At 47.5% G+C, this 15,199-nt stretch overlaps 1 protein-coding gene across 4 annotated transcripts in view; it reads right to left on the bottom strand.

Moving 5' to 3' along the window:
- DCC (DCC netrin 1 receptor) overlaps window positions 1-15,199 on the bottom strand; it is a 939,742-nt gene that overhangs the window by 37,453 nt on the left and 887,090 nt on the right. For all 4 annotated transcript variants that reach the window (XM_077346794.1, XM_077346795.1, XM_077346796.1 and 1 more), the window contains exons 25-26: window positions 12,710-12,826; window positions 3,754-3,909 (exon numbers count right to left, since the gene is read on the bottom strand). In XM_077346794.1, the coding sequence (XP_077202909.1) occupies window positions 3,754-3,909; window positions 12,710-12,826 (273 nt within the window). The remainder of the gene's footprint in view (window positions 1-3,753; window positions 3,910-12,709; window positions 12,827-15,199) is intronic.

Genomic DNA, 15,199 nt, shown 5'->3' with positions numbered 1-15,199 from the left:
GAAATGAATTATTGCAGTGCACGGTTTTGCTCTTGTCTGCCTATGGTCACAGATCTTGCCTTAGGTTGAAAACACCGGGCACATTGTGGGATTGATCTGCTGTATCTCCCGACATTATTTATAGAGTACGTGAACATCAACGAAAATAGACATTTCCCCATTGGCAACACACTAATTCTAGCACTGATCAAGTGAAATTAATATTCATCATCGACATCATACATTCCCCCCGCCCTCCATCCTGCATCTGATAGAAGTTTGCATTAAGAAATGTGTTTCAGGGAGGCATGGATGGGCAAAGTATCCTTATGTTATTTGTTCTTATGAAACATGTAGCCTGCATGTTTCTAACCTTGCTGGTCCTTAGGCATTCAGCACTAGCATTCTAGTATGGTGTATGCCTGGACCGTGGATCCCTGGCTTGTTTAGTATCATAGAATCATAGAAACATAGAATCATAGAGTTGGAAGGGGCCATACAGGCCATCTAGTCCAACCCCCTGCTCAATGCAGGATCAGCCCTAAGCATCCTAAAGCATCCAAGGAAAGTGTGTATCCAACCTTTGCTTGAAGACTTGCTTGAGTTAGTTCTTATATGCCGCTTTTCCGTACACAAAGGAGGCTCAAAGTGGCTTACATTCGCCTTACCTTTCCTCTCCCACAACCGACACCCTGTGAGGTGGGTGAGGCTGAGAGAGCCCTGATATTACTGAAGAAGAGTTGGTGAGTATATGCTGCTTTTCTCTACCTGAAGGAGTCTCAAAGTGGCTTCCATTCGCCTTCTCTTTCCTCTTTCCACAAGAGACACCTTGTGAGGCAGGTGAGGCCAAGAGAGCCCTGATATTACTGAAGAAGGAGAAGAGTTGGTTCTTATAGGCCGCTTTTCTCTACCCAAAGGAGGCTCAAAGTGGCTTCCAATCACCTTCCCTTTCCTCTCCCCACAACAGACACCCTGTGAGGTGGGTGAGGCTGAGGGAGCCCTGAAATCACTGCTCGGTCAGAACAGTTTTATCAGTGCCGTGACGAGCCCAAGGTCACCCAGCTGGCTGCATGTGGAGGAGTGCAGAATCGAACCCGGCATGCCAGATTAGAAGTCCGCACTCCTAACCACTACACCAAACTGGCTCTCTATGGTCGGTCTCTATGGTGCTCCTGAACTCATGTTATTTTCTACTGCAATGAATATCCCAGTTTTTCTATACTTGGAAGAAACAGTACAGGAGGCCGGAGCTCTCTCTCTCTCTCTCTCTCTCTCTCTCTCTCTTTCCTTGGTAGGCAACGCAACAGAAAGCCCTCTGCAAAGTTCAGCTATTAAGTTCAAGCTCTGCCTAAGCCCATCGAAAGCTCTTGAACCGGGAGCTAACCAGGCATAAGAAACTGCACCGCTCGAATGGCTTTTTACATGTCAGCGGCGATGCGCACAATGTTTTCATCTGGTTGATTATGAGCATATCTTGCTTTGACAGCTTAAAGATCCCCCTCTGTTCAGGGGAGATTATGAGGCCGGCTCCGACCAGATTTGCAGAGAGGGCAAACAAGGCTTTGAAGGAGGTTAGTCATGGAGAAAGGAGAGGCGGGAGTTTTGTGACAACTTCGGTCGCCCTCGTTCGCTTTGTGGTAACGCTAGACTCAATGACGGTTTCAAAGGCCAGACATGCTGGTCTGCATGTCACTTGAAGACCTCGGTTCGAGTCTACCGGCACCTCTGAGGGCAAAAAGAGTTGCAGGGCAGGAGCTTCTGACAAAGGGACTTGGTATTCCTGGCCAAGCTCACACCATGGAAATCTTGTCAGTCTTGTCAGACCTGGGCCAAGGGGCCTTGCCTAGTATTAGCTGTCCAAATACATGCCAGGCTGGAAAAATCTTTTAATGACTTAAAAAAAGTAACTGCAGCAAAAAGAATAAAATCACAGGGGACTCTTGTTCATCAAAAACCTGCGAGGAGGTTTGATAAATCTATCTCAGGCCTACCTCACAGGGCTGTCTCAGAGGCCTGGACCAGTGCAATAATGCCATTCCTTCAGTGTTGACTCCAGGACCAACCCCAAAGTCTCCAGGCCAGATCTGGAGCCCCTGATGCGGGCTGGGTTCACTGGGTTGGCACTCGGCCCCCAGGTTTACACTTGGCAGGACATTTCCAGATGGATTGCATCAACTTGCATCAGGCTCAGCTCAGTCTGGAAGACTGAATTACAATGATTTTACTTTTTAACCTAAACCATTAAAAATATCTATGATTCACTTCCAATCTAATTCTTCAGCTTATCTAAGAACCCTGCGTAAGATACAGCCTTGAATGGGCTGTTTAATCTGCAGTGCTACAGGTGAAGAGTCACAGTGTAAGCAGCATCTTACTAATACAAAGAGAAAAAAGAAAAATAATTGGTTCTGATATGCACCTTTTCTTTACCCAAAGGACTCTCAAAGCGGCTTACATTCACCTTCCCTTTCCTCTCCCCGCAACAGACACCCTGTGAGGTGGGTGAGGCTGAGAGAGCCCTGATATTCCTGCTCGGTCAAAACAGCTTTATCGGTATTGTGGTGAGCCCAAGGGAACCCAGCTGGTTGCATGCGGGGAAGCGCGGAATCAAACCTGTCTTGCCAGATTAGAATTCCGCACTCCTAGAGCCGGCTTGTTGTCATGGTTAAGAGTGTGGACTTCTAATCTGGCAAGACAGGTTTGATTCCCCACTCCTCCTCCACATGCAGCCAGCTGGGTGACCTTGGGCTCGCCACAGCACTGATAGAGCTGTTCTGACTGAGTAGTAATCTCAGGGCTCTCTCAGCCTCACCTCCCTCACAGGGTGTCTTTTGTGGGGAGAGGAAAGGGAAGGCGATTGTAAGCGGCATTGGTACGCCTTCGGGTAGAGAAAAGCAGCATATAAGTACCAAATCCTCCTCCTCCTCCTCTTTAATATTTATTGGGTGATATGATCATATATGGTCATGTTGGCTGCACCCCCTCCCAAAATAGTCTGTGATGGGCCTGGAGAGGGTGGGAAGTGGAGGGTCCCGGTTGGGCTCATACACAGCTATGCTTCCCAACAACGTCTGGGATTTCTCAAAGTCTGAAGAAAGTTTCAGGGGATTCTCAATGATAAAAAACGTTGAGAAAGGCTGAATTAGAAGGTTATGACCACTTCAATAAACACCACTTCATCAGTTTCTGAGGTGCTACTGCACTCAAATTGAGCAGTCAGATCAGGAAAGTTCCCTTGCATGACCGCAAGAGGATCCCCATGTGAGGCCCAACAAACAGGGCTGGATGAGTCTACATCGGCTTCATGAAGGCTTCTTCATAAAAGGAGGTCAAATCCTCATGACACGCAGCGCCAAAGGAAAATCAGCAACATATATTCCCAGTGAAACACTAAACCTGTTCAGCAAATACCCCATAAAGGAAATGCAGGTGCTGTGAGCTGCTAATCCGAAGGCATGCAAGAAAAGGTATTGTAAGTTCTCCCATGCCCCCTGACAGGAGAATGAAGGGACATTTCCTTTTCTGAGTTGTCCTCAAAGTACGTATGGAAGTGGAATGGTTAAGACAGATGGATGCCAAACAATCTTTTGGGTTATTACATTTTAATAGCAATAATCGTAGGAAGAGGAAGAATTCTGAACCACCTTATGGCCTCCAGTCTGAAGCACACCATTACACAACTTCATTTGCTCTTTCTGGTCAGTTTACCACAGTCATGGGATGAGACGTTTCTACAGACTTGAGCTGGGCAAAAAGACAAAGCCCTCGACTTACTTCTTCCCGTTCCAAAAGTCCGGTCGACTGACAGCGTCGGGAACGGCACCGGTCGGAGCGTGAACTGGGGGTGTGGGTAGCCACAGGTGGGAGATGGCAGGATTCCTGGGTACTGAGCACTTTCTAGCGTCGGGACTGGGATGGCACTCACGACAGCTGGGAAAAGAAAAGAAATTAAACACTGGAGCATCATGGACCCCGGCAGAAAACAAACAGAAGTGTCAAGTTGGGAACCACTAATGTTCTAGGACCAGGGTGGCCAAACTGTGGCTCTCCAGATGTCCATGGACTACAGATTCCCTGAGCCCTAGGAGCTCATGGGAACTGTACTCTGTGGACATCTGGAAAGCCACAGATTGGCCACCCCTGTTCTAGAAGAACTGATTAATGGGAAGACTTACATCATGGGCTAGAAGAAGAAGAAGATGAAGAAGAAGATGATGAAGAAGAAGAGTTGCTTCTTATATGCCACTTTTCTCTACCCAAAGGAGGCTCAAAGCAGCTTACAATTGCCTTGCCTTTCCTCTCCCCACAACAGACACCCTGTGAGAGAGCCCTGATATTACTGAAGAAGAAGAATTGGTTCTTATATGCCACTTTTCTCTACCCAAAGGAATTTCAAAGCGGCTTCCTTTCTTCTCCCCACAACAGACACCATGTGAGGTAGGTGAGGCTGAGAGAGCCCTGATACTACTGAAGAAGAAGAGTTGGTACTTATATGCTGCTTTTCTCCACCCAAAGGAGTCTCAAAGCGGCTTCCTTTCCTCTCCCCACAGCAGACACCCTGTGAGGGAGATGAGGTTGAGAGTGCCCCGATATTACTGAAGAAGGAGAAGAGTTGGTTCTTATATGCTGCTTTTCTCTACCCAAAGGAGTCTCAAAGCGGCTTACAATGATCTTCCCTTTCCTCTCACCACAACAGACACCCTGTGAGGTGGATGAGGCTGAAAGAGCCCTGATATCACTGCTTGGTCAGAACAGTTTTATCAGTGCCATGGCAAGCCCAAGGTCACCCAGATGGCTGCATGCGGGGGAGCGCAGAATCAAACCCAGCTTGCCAGATTAGAAGTCCACACTCCTAACCACTACACCAAGCTGGATCTCTAGAGATACCATTAGGTGGCATTCAAAAATTGGACCTGTTGTCAGGGGTCCATTACAGCAGGAGTCCCCAGTGAAGTGCCTCTGACTTCTTTCCAGATTTCCAACTAGTGTTTTTAGAAAAATGAGTGATGCCAAATGGGACTTTTGCCCAGTAAGGCTTCTGGGTGAGAAGATTAAAAAAAATAAGATTTGCTTTAGCAACAACCTTGAACGCAGTGCAAAGATTTTCACTGTGTGACTGAAGGAAAGCTGCAGCAGCCATTTTGTAGATGGATCTGCATCTTGAGGCAGCCATTTTGGAGTTGCTCCCACTACTCTTTGTCAAAATGCCTCAGGGTCCTTTGGGTTCAAAAATGTAGAGGATCACTGCCTTACATAATTTCATTTCTTTCCAGTCTGGGGATGAGACTAAATGTTTTACATTTGGTCATTTGATTTGAGCACCCCCAATGTATTTGTATCAGAATATCCCCGTATTGTTAATTTGATAGAAAAAAATCCTTTCAGTGTAACGTCTCCTGTGGAAGAAATGAACCCACACAAATCTCTGCTATCAGACCGTCATCTAATTCCGGATACTCTTTCCTGTCAAAAGGCACATTGTTTCATGTTAGCCATTTTTGAAGATAGCCATTTTTGCCTGAGGTAGAAGAGCTGGATTTGATTCCAGTAACCCTTTAGAGACCAACAAGGCCATGCACAGTCTGGGCCCAACATATCTGAGAGACTGCCTCCCTGCCTATACCCCAAAAAGAGCTCTACCTCCTCCTCCAACTGCAGATCCCTGGCCCCAAAGAAGCATGTCAGACCTCAACAAGGGCTAGGGCATTCCACCTGGTGGAATGAGCTCCCTGAAGAGATCAGGGCCCTGCCCAAACTTCCACAATCTACAGGTCCCCCCCCCTCAGACTGAGAGGCAAAGGGCATAAGCAGGCAAGTAGTCCCTCAGATAGGCAGGGACCAGCCACGGATGGCCTTAAAGGTCAAAACCAAAACCTTGAACCTGATCCAGGCCATAACTGGTAGCCAATGCAGCTGCCTCAGTACAGGCTAGTTGGGGGTCCTCCAAGGTGTCCCATGGAAGACCCTAGCAGCTGCATTCTGAACCAGCTGGAGTTTCTGGGTCAAGGACAAGGGTAGGCCAGCATAGAGCAAGTCTAGTCTACAGAAGAAGAAGAAGAGTTGGTTCTTATATGCCGCTTTTCCTACCCGAAAGAGGCTCAAAGCGGCTTACAGTCGCCTTCCCTACAGTCCACACTCCTAACCACTGCACCAAACTGGCTCGTGACTGTCTCTATGGCCAGACAGTCCGGGGGCAGGTAGCATGCCAGTTAGTCTTGCTTGGCACAGATGGTAAAATATCTTGTGGGCTACTACTGTGACCTGGGTCTCCATAGAAAGGGAGGCATCCAGTATCACCCCCCTATTCCTGGCAGTGGGCACAATGTCAAGCTGAGCCCCCGCCTGGATGAGTAAAGGAATTTTGTTTCCTCCTTTTGGTTTTTCTCCTGAGCTAAGGCCCAACTCTCGAACCAGTGTACCATAGCAGCTCATTAGAAAGTTCATTTTTGATTTGGGAGATGAATGACGCTTGCCTCTAGCACACAAGTAGGTCACACTGCATGGCATCAGTGTTGAGAGAGAGAGGCTGGAGAAAATTTTTAAATAGATCTACATTCGCATAAATGTAAATACCTGAAGACTAAGGCAGCAGGCATTGCCTGGCCTGTCTTTTCTGGATCTGAAGCTGCTTCAGTATATTTTGAGTTGGTAAGAGGAAGAAGGAGGAGGAGGAGGAGGTGGAGAAGAATGAGGAAGAAAAGGAGGAAGAGAAGAAGAAGAAGCAGGAGGAGGGGGAGGAGGAGGAGAGTTGTTTTTTGCACCCCACTTTTCACTACCCAAAAGAATCTCAAAGTGGCTTACAGTCGCCTTCCCTTCCTCTCCCTACCATAGACATCCTTTGAGGTAGGTGGGGATGAGAGAGCTCTGAAAACTGTGACTAGCCCAAGGTCACTCATCTGGCTGCCTATGAAGGACTTGGGAGTCGAGCCTGGTGCTCCAGATTAGAGGCCACCAGACCTAACCACTACACTACAGTGCCTCTTATAGGACAATCATGGTTTCCCAGTGGACTGATCCTGGGGAACTACAGTGCCTGTTAGCGTCCTTCCTAGAGTGTCTTTGAAGAGCCAGAACACCTCATCGAAGTAGAATATGCTTCTGAGGAACCCAGGAGGCATCACGTGTGTGTGTCTGCAGGGAGACAACTCCCTCCATCGCAGGGCATCACTCAGATGTGAGCCTCCCAACATTTTGTTTGACCCCAAGTTCCCATGATGCCATTTTGTGGTTAGCTCTGTCCATCGGGGCAGCCATTTTGTGACAATGCCCACTCTCCGTCCTACAAGTTCCAAAGAAACCTTGAAGGTCAACGCATGCTTTAGCCCCAAAAAGAGAACAATCTCCCTCTTTGCTTTTAAATCTGCAGATCCTTTGCACAAACAAGTCCTGAGGAAACTTCAACAATGTGTCGCAGCAGCGTTGATGGAATTCACGGAGCGATCCCTCATCAGGGGAAAAGGAGCATTCCAAACATGTCTGTATTTTCATCTGTGAAACGTCAGGGGGGATGCGATAGATTCACAGAACGGGGAGCTGACAAGTACTGAGAACACTGCGAGGTGTAGAGCATTTATTTTGGAATGGGGGATGCGATTGGGTAGAACATCTCTTAATCGGGCAGGCTCTAGCTGCCACAGCTGGCTTGAGGGAGATAAAACCCGAACCGTTCAATCAAGTAAAAAACCCGCCGCTTAAAGGGAAGAGACACATGATGAATTAAATCACAAATGAAGTTGATGCTATTTATTATAAAAGCTGATCAATTAGGGCTTGTTTCAAGTTTTCCAACAGCCTCCAAATTAAGAGCGAGGCATGATTTAATGGCAGGGAGTAATTGGAAGATGCCCAACGCTGTCAACTCAATTGGTATTGGAAGGGAGGGAACGCTAAAGCATGGGATTAATTTGCTTTGCTTTTTCAAGAACGGGGATCTATCACGGACCGTTTCTTCTCCTGATTTTGCTCATATTGGCCTGTCAAAATTAGAGTGACACCCACTTAATGCATAACTCAGCGACCAAAATAGGAAAGGACGGGCGATGTGGAACTCATCTAGATGGCACATGGAGCAAACCTATAGAAGCAGGGGCAGCCAAACTGTGGCTCTCCAGATGTCCATGGGCTACAATTTCCATGAGCCCCTGCCAGCGACATATAGCCAGCCCTACCGTAGAGTAAGTCCAATCTAAACTCACTGCAATCAGTGGTTTTAGACTGGAATAACTCTGCATAGGTGGGGATTGAGAGAGCTCTAAGAGAAGTGCTCTGTGAGAACAGCTCTAAAAGAACTGGGACAATCCCAAGGTCACTCTGCATGTGGCTGCATCTGGGGGAGTGGGGAATCAAATCTGGTTCATCATCTTAGAGCCTGCCGCTCTTAACCACTACACTGTGGGGCAGAAGTACCCCGCAGAGCATTACAACAGCCAACAATGTGTGGATGCAGGAGTTGTGTATGTGGAACTCAAGCGACTGTCAAAGACTGTGAGACCTGAGACTGGAATCTTGAGCCCTTGCTTGGGATTCTTAGATAATAACAGAAGCACTTATGGACCAATCAAGAGCCAGACTTAAGGTCCAATCGCAGGCCTCTGCTAAGGACCAATCGCGAGTCTTGGTGGGAGGGCCAAGCATCCATACAAGTTCCACAGTTTGCTTGCCTGTTCTGTATTTTGTTGTTGATTGTTGGTGAGTGTCCATGTCTTACTGAACACACAGATATAATATCTTTTATCTTAACTATTTTGCTGGATAATAACAGACATAACAGCAAATCCAGTCCTTTCCTTTCCACCAAGATTTCTGCAGAAAAAGGCACTCGGATCCAAATGGGTGTGGCGTCTTTCGTGCTTGTCCTGATCCATGATTTTGTAATCAATTGATGATGTTATACAGTCAACCTTTTAAGTTGGGCCTTTGCGGGTTTAGAGGTTTGTTCCATGATTGGATTACGCTCGCTACTCAAAGGATCTCTGTGCATATCTGGATCAATGATGTCCATCACATGCGCAAATGTGCATCACATGCACATCGTCCACCACTGGCTTAATGGTGCATCCGGACGTTAATGTTCTCCAAGCCTACTGCCAGCGTGAGGCACTTATCTGCAAGAGTGAATCTGCATTTGTCACACAGAGGGGTGCAAAATCAAGTTATTTGTGTCCTCTCTAGACACCTAGTGCTGGCCTGAGAATAAATTACTGAGTCCAGCTTCGTCTATCCTCATTGGCATCCCCCCCCCCCCCCAAAAAAATGGTGGGGGAACTGTAGACTTTCCCTGCTGCTGGATTCAGACACAAATGACCTATAGCTTTCCTAAAAGTATCCTGCTTTAAAAAGGGAAGAGCACATAGCAATGCAGATAACGTTTTGCCAGCCGTTGAAAGTGGAGAACAGGAAGGCAGCAGAAAATTAACCAAGAAGATTAGACAACATTTATGGTGTTGGAGAGAAGAGCAAAATCATTGGCCTCCTGCCGCTCTGGGGGACAAATGGATAAATTTGCATCCATGGAGAATCGGAGTCTTCTATCAAAGCATTGGCCCCATTGATTGATGCCAGCACAAATGAATGAAGGTTCCATTTCACATTGTCCAGTTCCTCCTCCAACTCTTCCTCCTCCTTCCCTATTTCTTTGTCTTTGTTTTTGTCTTCAGATATATGTTCATAGGAATTTTTTTTTTTTAGAAACTCAGAATACTTTAGGAGGCTTATGATGTATTATTGCATTAATATTTTTGGAGCCTATGAAGATATCCCCCAGCTGAATTAAGAAGCTAACGTCCAAAAAAGATGCCATCCAATGAGAATAGAGAGCTGGATTTAAGCCCAGTTTCACCTTACTGCTTTTAATATACCCAAGCTTAATACACCCTGGTGGAGTGAGCTGCCAGCAGAGATCTGGACCCTGTTGGAGCTACCAAAGTTCCAAAGGACCCGGAAGACCCAGAAATGGAGCTCTTCCACCAGGGGTATGATTGAGGCCAATGCAAGCATGCAAGAGCATTGAATCTGGCCTCCTTCCTCTCCTCTCTTCCTCCCCCCACCATTGGCGCTCAGCCTTTTGGGGCTGAAAGCAAAGCCACAATTATATGGAGATGGAGAATCGGAGCATTTCTGTTTTAAATAATGAAATTAATTCCACTGCTTGCTGTTTTCACTGTTTCAAATCCATGTACTGTATGGTTCTATTTGTTGCTAACCACCCTGAGACTGTTGTAGGAATGGTGCAGTTTACAAATCCAATAAACAAACAAACAGATAATAAATTTGGAAGGTACCTCCAGGGTCATCTAGCCCAACCCCTCACAGAATGCAGTAGATACACAACTACTTGCCCACCTCATTGACCCCAATTCCATGCCCAGATAATGCACTAACCCCCCCCCCCCCAAAAAAAAAGATCCCAGAATCCCTGGCAAGTTTGACCTGGAAGAAATTTGCCTCCTGACCCCAAAATGGCAATCGATATTTCCCTGGGCATGCAAGAAAAGGCCACAGGAGCCAAACACCGGCTCGGTCCCTTCTGCCCCCCTACTCACCCTACTCACAGGACCAAAGGAACTCAAATTAAAGGAAGCCTGGTCTATATCTCACAGTGGATTTCTTTTCTTTATTCAGTCCAGCCCTAACGACATCTACCTGGGGCACAAATAGCGCACAAAGAGGGTAAAGGTCCTTCCGTCTGTGCCAAAGCTCTTAAGGAAGTGAAATGACAAGAGAGGGCTTTATTTTGCAAAGAGTTCTCCAACCAGGAAGATAATTTTCAAGGAATCGCGTCGTGGGGCAAGATTGATCGAAGGACATTAAGCCTCCAGGAGAAGACGGAGGTAATTATCTTTACATTGTCGACGGTTTCTTAATTATGAAACCTTGCCAATACGGGTAGGGCTCCAATTTGCGGGTTCTCAGTTCCGTGTCGCATTTCCAAGTTCCCCGCCTTTCCACGGGCCAGGGAATTCTACCAGCGGCTGTTCTTGTTTCTTTGCAACTGCTTCTCTTTGAGACTAAAGACTGGAGTTCATTTGGTAGCCAGCGGGTCAGCTTTCTTGTGAGGAGAGAGAACGGGGTCTTTGGGTGCTTCTGTGATATTTGCTCTGCTTGTCTGCTACAGCCAGGAGGTGTCTCTCCTTCCAGCGCTCATCTTGAAAGCAGAGTTCATTCCTCCAAAGCAAACAACACAACAGTGGACAACTTGGCCTCTAGATAGCAGCGTTTCAGGATTTTTTTTGTGGTCCCTGTGTTGACGCTGATATCGGACTCACTCTCCCTCATTTTCATGAGAGCCGCTGTGGTGCAGTGGTTAAGAGTGACAGACTGTAATGTGGAGAACTGGGATCAGCTCCCCCATTTTTCCCCCATGCACTACGTGCCCTTGGGCCACTTTCAGTGCTCTCGAAATTCTCTTAGTCCCACCTGCTTCACAAAGTGCCTGTTGTGGGGAGAGGAAAGGGAAGGCGACTGTAAGCCGCTTTGAGCCTCCTTCAGGTAGAGAAAAGCAGCATATAAGAACCAACTCTTCTTCTTCTTCAGTAATATCAGGGCTCTCTCAGCCTCACCTCCCTCACAGGGTGTCTGCTGTGGGGAGAGGAAAGGGAAGGAGATTGGAAGCTGCTTTGAGACAAATGAGGCCAGCTAGGTGACTTCGGACCAGGCAAAGTTTGTTCAGAGTTCCCTCTGCTCCACCTACCTCACAGGGTGTCTGTAGTGGGGAGAGGAATGCAAGGCAACTGTAAGCTGCTTTGGGAGATATAAGACCTGCAAATCACAGTTCTTTCAGAGCTCTCTCATCCCCACATCACAGGGTGTCTTTTGTGGGGAGACGACAGGAAGATGATTGCAAGCCACTTTGCGACTCCTTCGGGTAGTAAAAAGCAGGATATAAAAAAACTCAGTTCTTCTTCGTGCACTCAATAAAGTGGAACAAGAGGAACAACGCGAGGGCCAATTAATAAAGGTTCCTTAATGCCGAATCTTTTGTGTCAAAGTTCCAAAGAGTCAAGCCAAAACGGGGTCCGGATTTCCCTCCCATTTTCACCAGTAGCTTTACGAGAGAGAGTTTTGCATGGTCAATGGATATCATAAGGTATTATTAAGATAGTTGAAAACCTTGCTGTTTGGTTAAGAGTGGAAATTTGCAAGCACATTTCTGAGGTGACTGTTAAGACTGAAATTTGCAAGCATGTTGATTATTAGAGGGCCAAGCTACTGATGAAAGGTGTAAGCATTGCACACGGGAGGTAAGTCCGGCCCCCCATTTTGGATTGGCTCTTTAGGATTTGGCATTAAAGAATAGTTGTAGATCAGCCTTCACGTTGTTCCTCTTGCTTTGTTCTTCGACCTACCTGGATCGACCCGTCTTGGTTCGCATCAGTAAACTGGAAGCAACTTGATGGTGCCAGTACCGTTTTCTCCCATTTATGTGCGATACACGCACACAAACATGTTGAAAATACAAACGTGAAAAAACATGACCGAGGGGAAGGAGAAAACGGTGCCCCTTGGCTGCTCCCAAGAGAGTAGCCACCTGGGACAACTGAGCTAGCAAGCTTCTGAAATTCACTCCCATCCCTATGCTACACACAGTAACCAGCAGCTGTCAAAAACCATGAGCTCTCCTGGGAGGAATGCATTCCCTCATTATGCCAAATGGCCGCCTTTTTACCCATTGCACAGTCACATCCCTGGGGCAGAAGGATCATGGGCCTCGCCTGTGAGGGTCTCTGCTTACAGGTATTGCTGGGCTGCGTGTCCATCGGTATCATGAGCTTGGCCCGGGTCGCTCTGCGTGCAGCAAGAGAGCGCTCCAGCGTGGACATGCTGCTTGCTACCTCTTCTGTATCTGGAGCTGGAAAGAAAAGAACACAAAAGTTTCCATCCATTGTGGGGGAAGTTCCTCCTTCCTGCCAGATCGGTTCTGCCTCTGTTCTCCAGGAAGCCTCAAAAACAGGCACGTTTTGCAGAATCTTCCACTGGAAAAAGGGGGTGGGAGGGGGCGGAAGGTGTCTCCACCTGAAGCCACCACAGAGCATTTTAAGGATCGCTTTTTGGAGCGCGAGAAATTGCTTCTTGTTTTCGCAGGAGGCTAATTTCTGTCTCTTGCAATTGCACCGAGGCTCAACGGCTGTTTCCCTTCCCGGCTGCCGTGACGAACCGCTTTGTGGAAATGACGGCAATCATCTCCCTACACGTTGATAGTTACCCGCTCTCCCTTCCGGTTAGGTTAGAACCCCATTGTGGGTGAGGCCCAATTCTCTCACCCTATCTTAACCAGTAAATGGTAATGACTGGGGAAGGCACTGGCAAACCACCCCGTATTGAGTCTGCCATGAAAACACTAGAGGGCGTCACCCCAAGGGTCAGACATGACTCGGTGCTTGCACAGGGGATAAAGGTAAAGGTAAAGGTATCCCCTGTGCAAGCACCGAATCATGTCTGACCCTTGGGGTGACGCCCTCTAGCGTTTTCATGGCAGACTCAATACGGGGTGGTTTGCCAGTGCCTTCCCCAGTCATGACCGTTTACCCCCCAGCAAGCTGGGTACTCATTTTACCGACCTCGGAAGGATGGAAGGCTGAGTCAACCTTGAGCCGGCTGCTGGGATTGAACTCCCAGCCTTATGGGCAAAGCTTTCAGACGGCTGCCTTACCACTCTGCGCCACAAGAGGCTCATGCACAGGGGATACCTTTACCTTTATCATTACCAGGGGTGGCCAAACGGCGGCTCTCCAGATGTCCATGGACTACAATTCCCATGAGGCCCTGCTAGCAGGGCCTCATGGGAATTGTAGTCCACGGGCATCTGGAGAGCCACCGTTTGGCCGCCCCTGATCGATGTCCTCAAATCACTATTCTGCCTTCTCTGCGGCCAGCTGCCCTGTTTAAAGAGCAGGAGACAATCACCTCTTAACTCACGGCCAGTTCCTCTAGGAAGGAACCTTGAGAGTCGAAAGTCGAGCATTTGGGGAACAAAAATGAGTCTCGGCATCTGTGGAATGATGGTGAATTTATTTATACGGTGTTTGAGGGAATAGCGTGAGGTTGTTTAATAAGAGTCACCGAAGCAACCTTGTGTCATGTTTGCTGCAGCGTCTGGAAGACCGATGCTGAACGGGGAGGGGCAGTTAACAGAGCAACGGAGTTCTCCATAGACGGGTATTGAGACTGTGCTGTGTGCAATATGAATTCCATCAAACGCTAATGAGAATAACGGAGAGCCAGATCTGACGCTAGCAGGCACCGGTTTTCTTAATGGTATTTTCGCTAATCAGAGCCTGCTTAAACTTGTTAAGAAGAGAAAACTGTTTGGCGAGGTCTCTGCATTTCACAAGCAGATTTCCGTCCTTTCGTGTCAAGCTATCTGCTGCTTTTTGCTAATGCGGGTGGGGAAAAAAAATGAAATATTTGTAAAACCTAAGGCAGGCTTTCTCAACCAGGGTTTCGTGAAACGCTGGGGGTTCTGGACAGCCCTGGAATGGTTTTCCAAATGGGTGGAAGTTAATTAATTCTTTATATATCTTTTTTTTTAAAAAATGTGTTAAACATTTATCAGGTGATATGACCGTATATGATCATGTTGAGCTGTCCTCTTCCCAAAATAGTCAATGATGTGCCTGGAGGGGGTGGGAAGGGGAGGGGCCTCAAGTGGGCGTATCCACAGCTCTGCTTCCCAACCATATTCTGCATGATCATGCCACTTCTGGGGTCACTAAAGCCTGAAGAATGTTTCTCAGGGGTTTCTCAGTGATAAAAAAAACATTGAGAAAGGCTGGTATACATCAAGGGTCTGCAACCTTTTTGAACATGCAGGCAACATTGGAATTCTGACACCGGGCAGTCGGCACAATCACAAAATGGCTGCCACAGGAGGCGGAGTCAGCCACAAAATGTCAGGAAGCTAGGCCAAATGCAACTCTGAAAGCGCCTCTTCAACAATTCAGGCAGAAGCTCTGTTTCACAGGATGCCTTTTAATCAGCCTAGCCAAACAAAAGCCTTGCTAGGGAACAGACCTAGGCCGACTTTTTAAAAGTGTTTGGCAGGAGCCGAAAAAAAAGATATCAGTGGGTGCTATTGTACCCATGGTCGCTATGCTGGGGACGCTTGAAGGTGGGGAGTGCTTAGGGCAGTCCCATAGGGCTTTAAAGTCCAGAGACAATGCAAGTGACTTGTCATTCCCTTCCACTGCATCTTTGTTTCTCAGTGGAACAGGCTTCCTCAGGA

This window comes from Paroedura picta, chromosome 7 (assembly GCF_049243985.1).
Source record: "Paroedura picta isolate Pp20150507F chromosome 7, Ppicta_v3.0, whole genome shotgun sequence".
NCBI classification, from domain to species: Eukaryota; Metazoa; Chordata; class Lepidosauria; order Squamata; family Gekkonidae; genus Paroedura; species Paroedura picta.
This window is presented reverse-complemented; position numbering and strand designations above follow the sequence as displayed.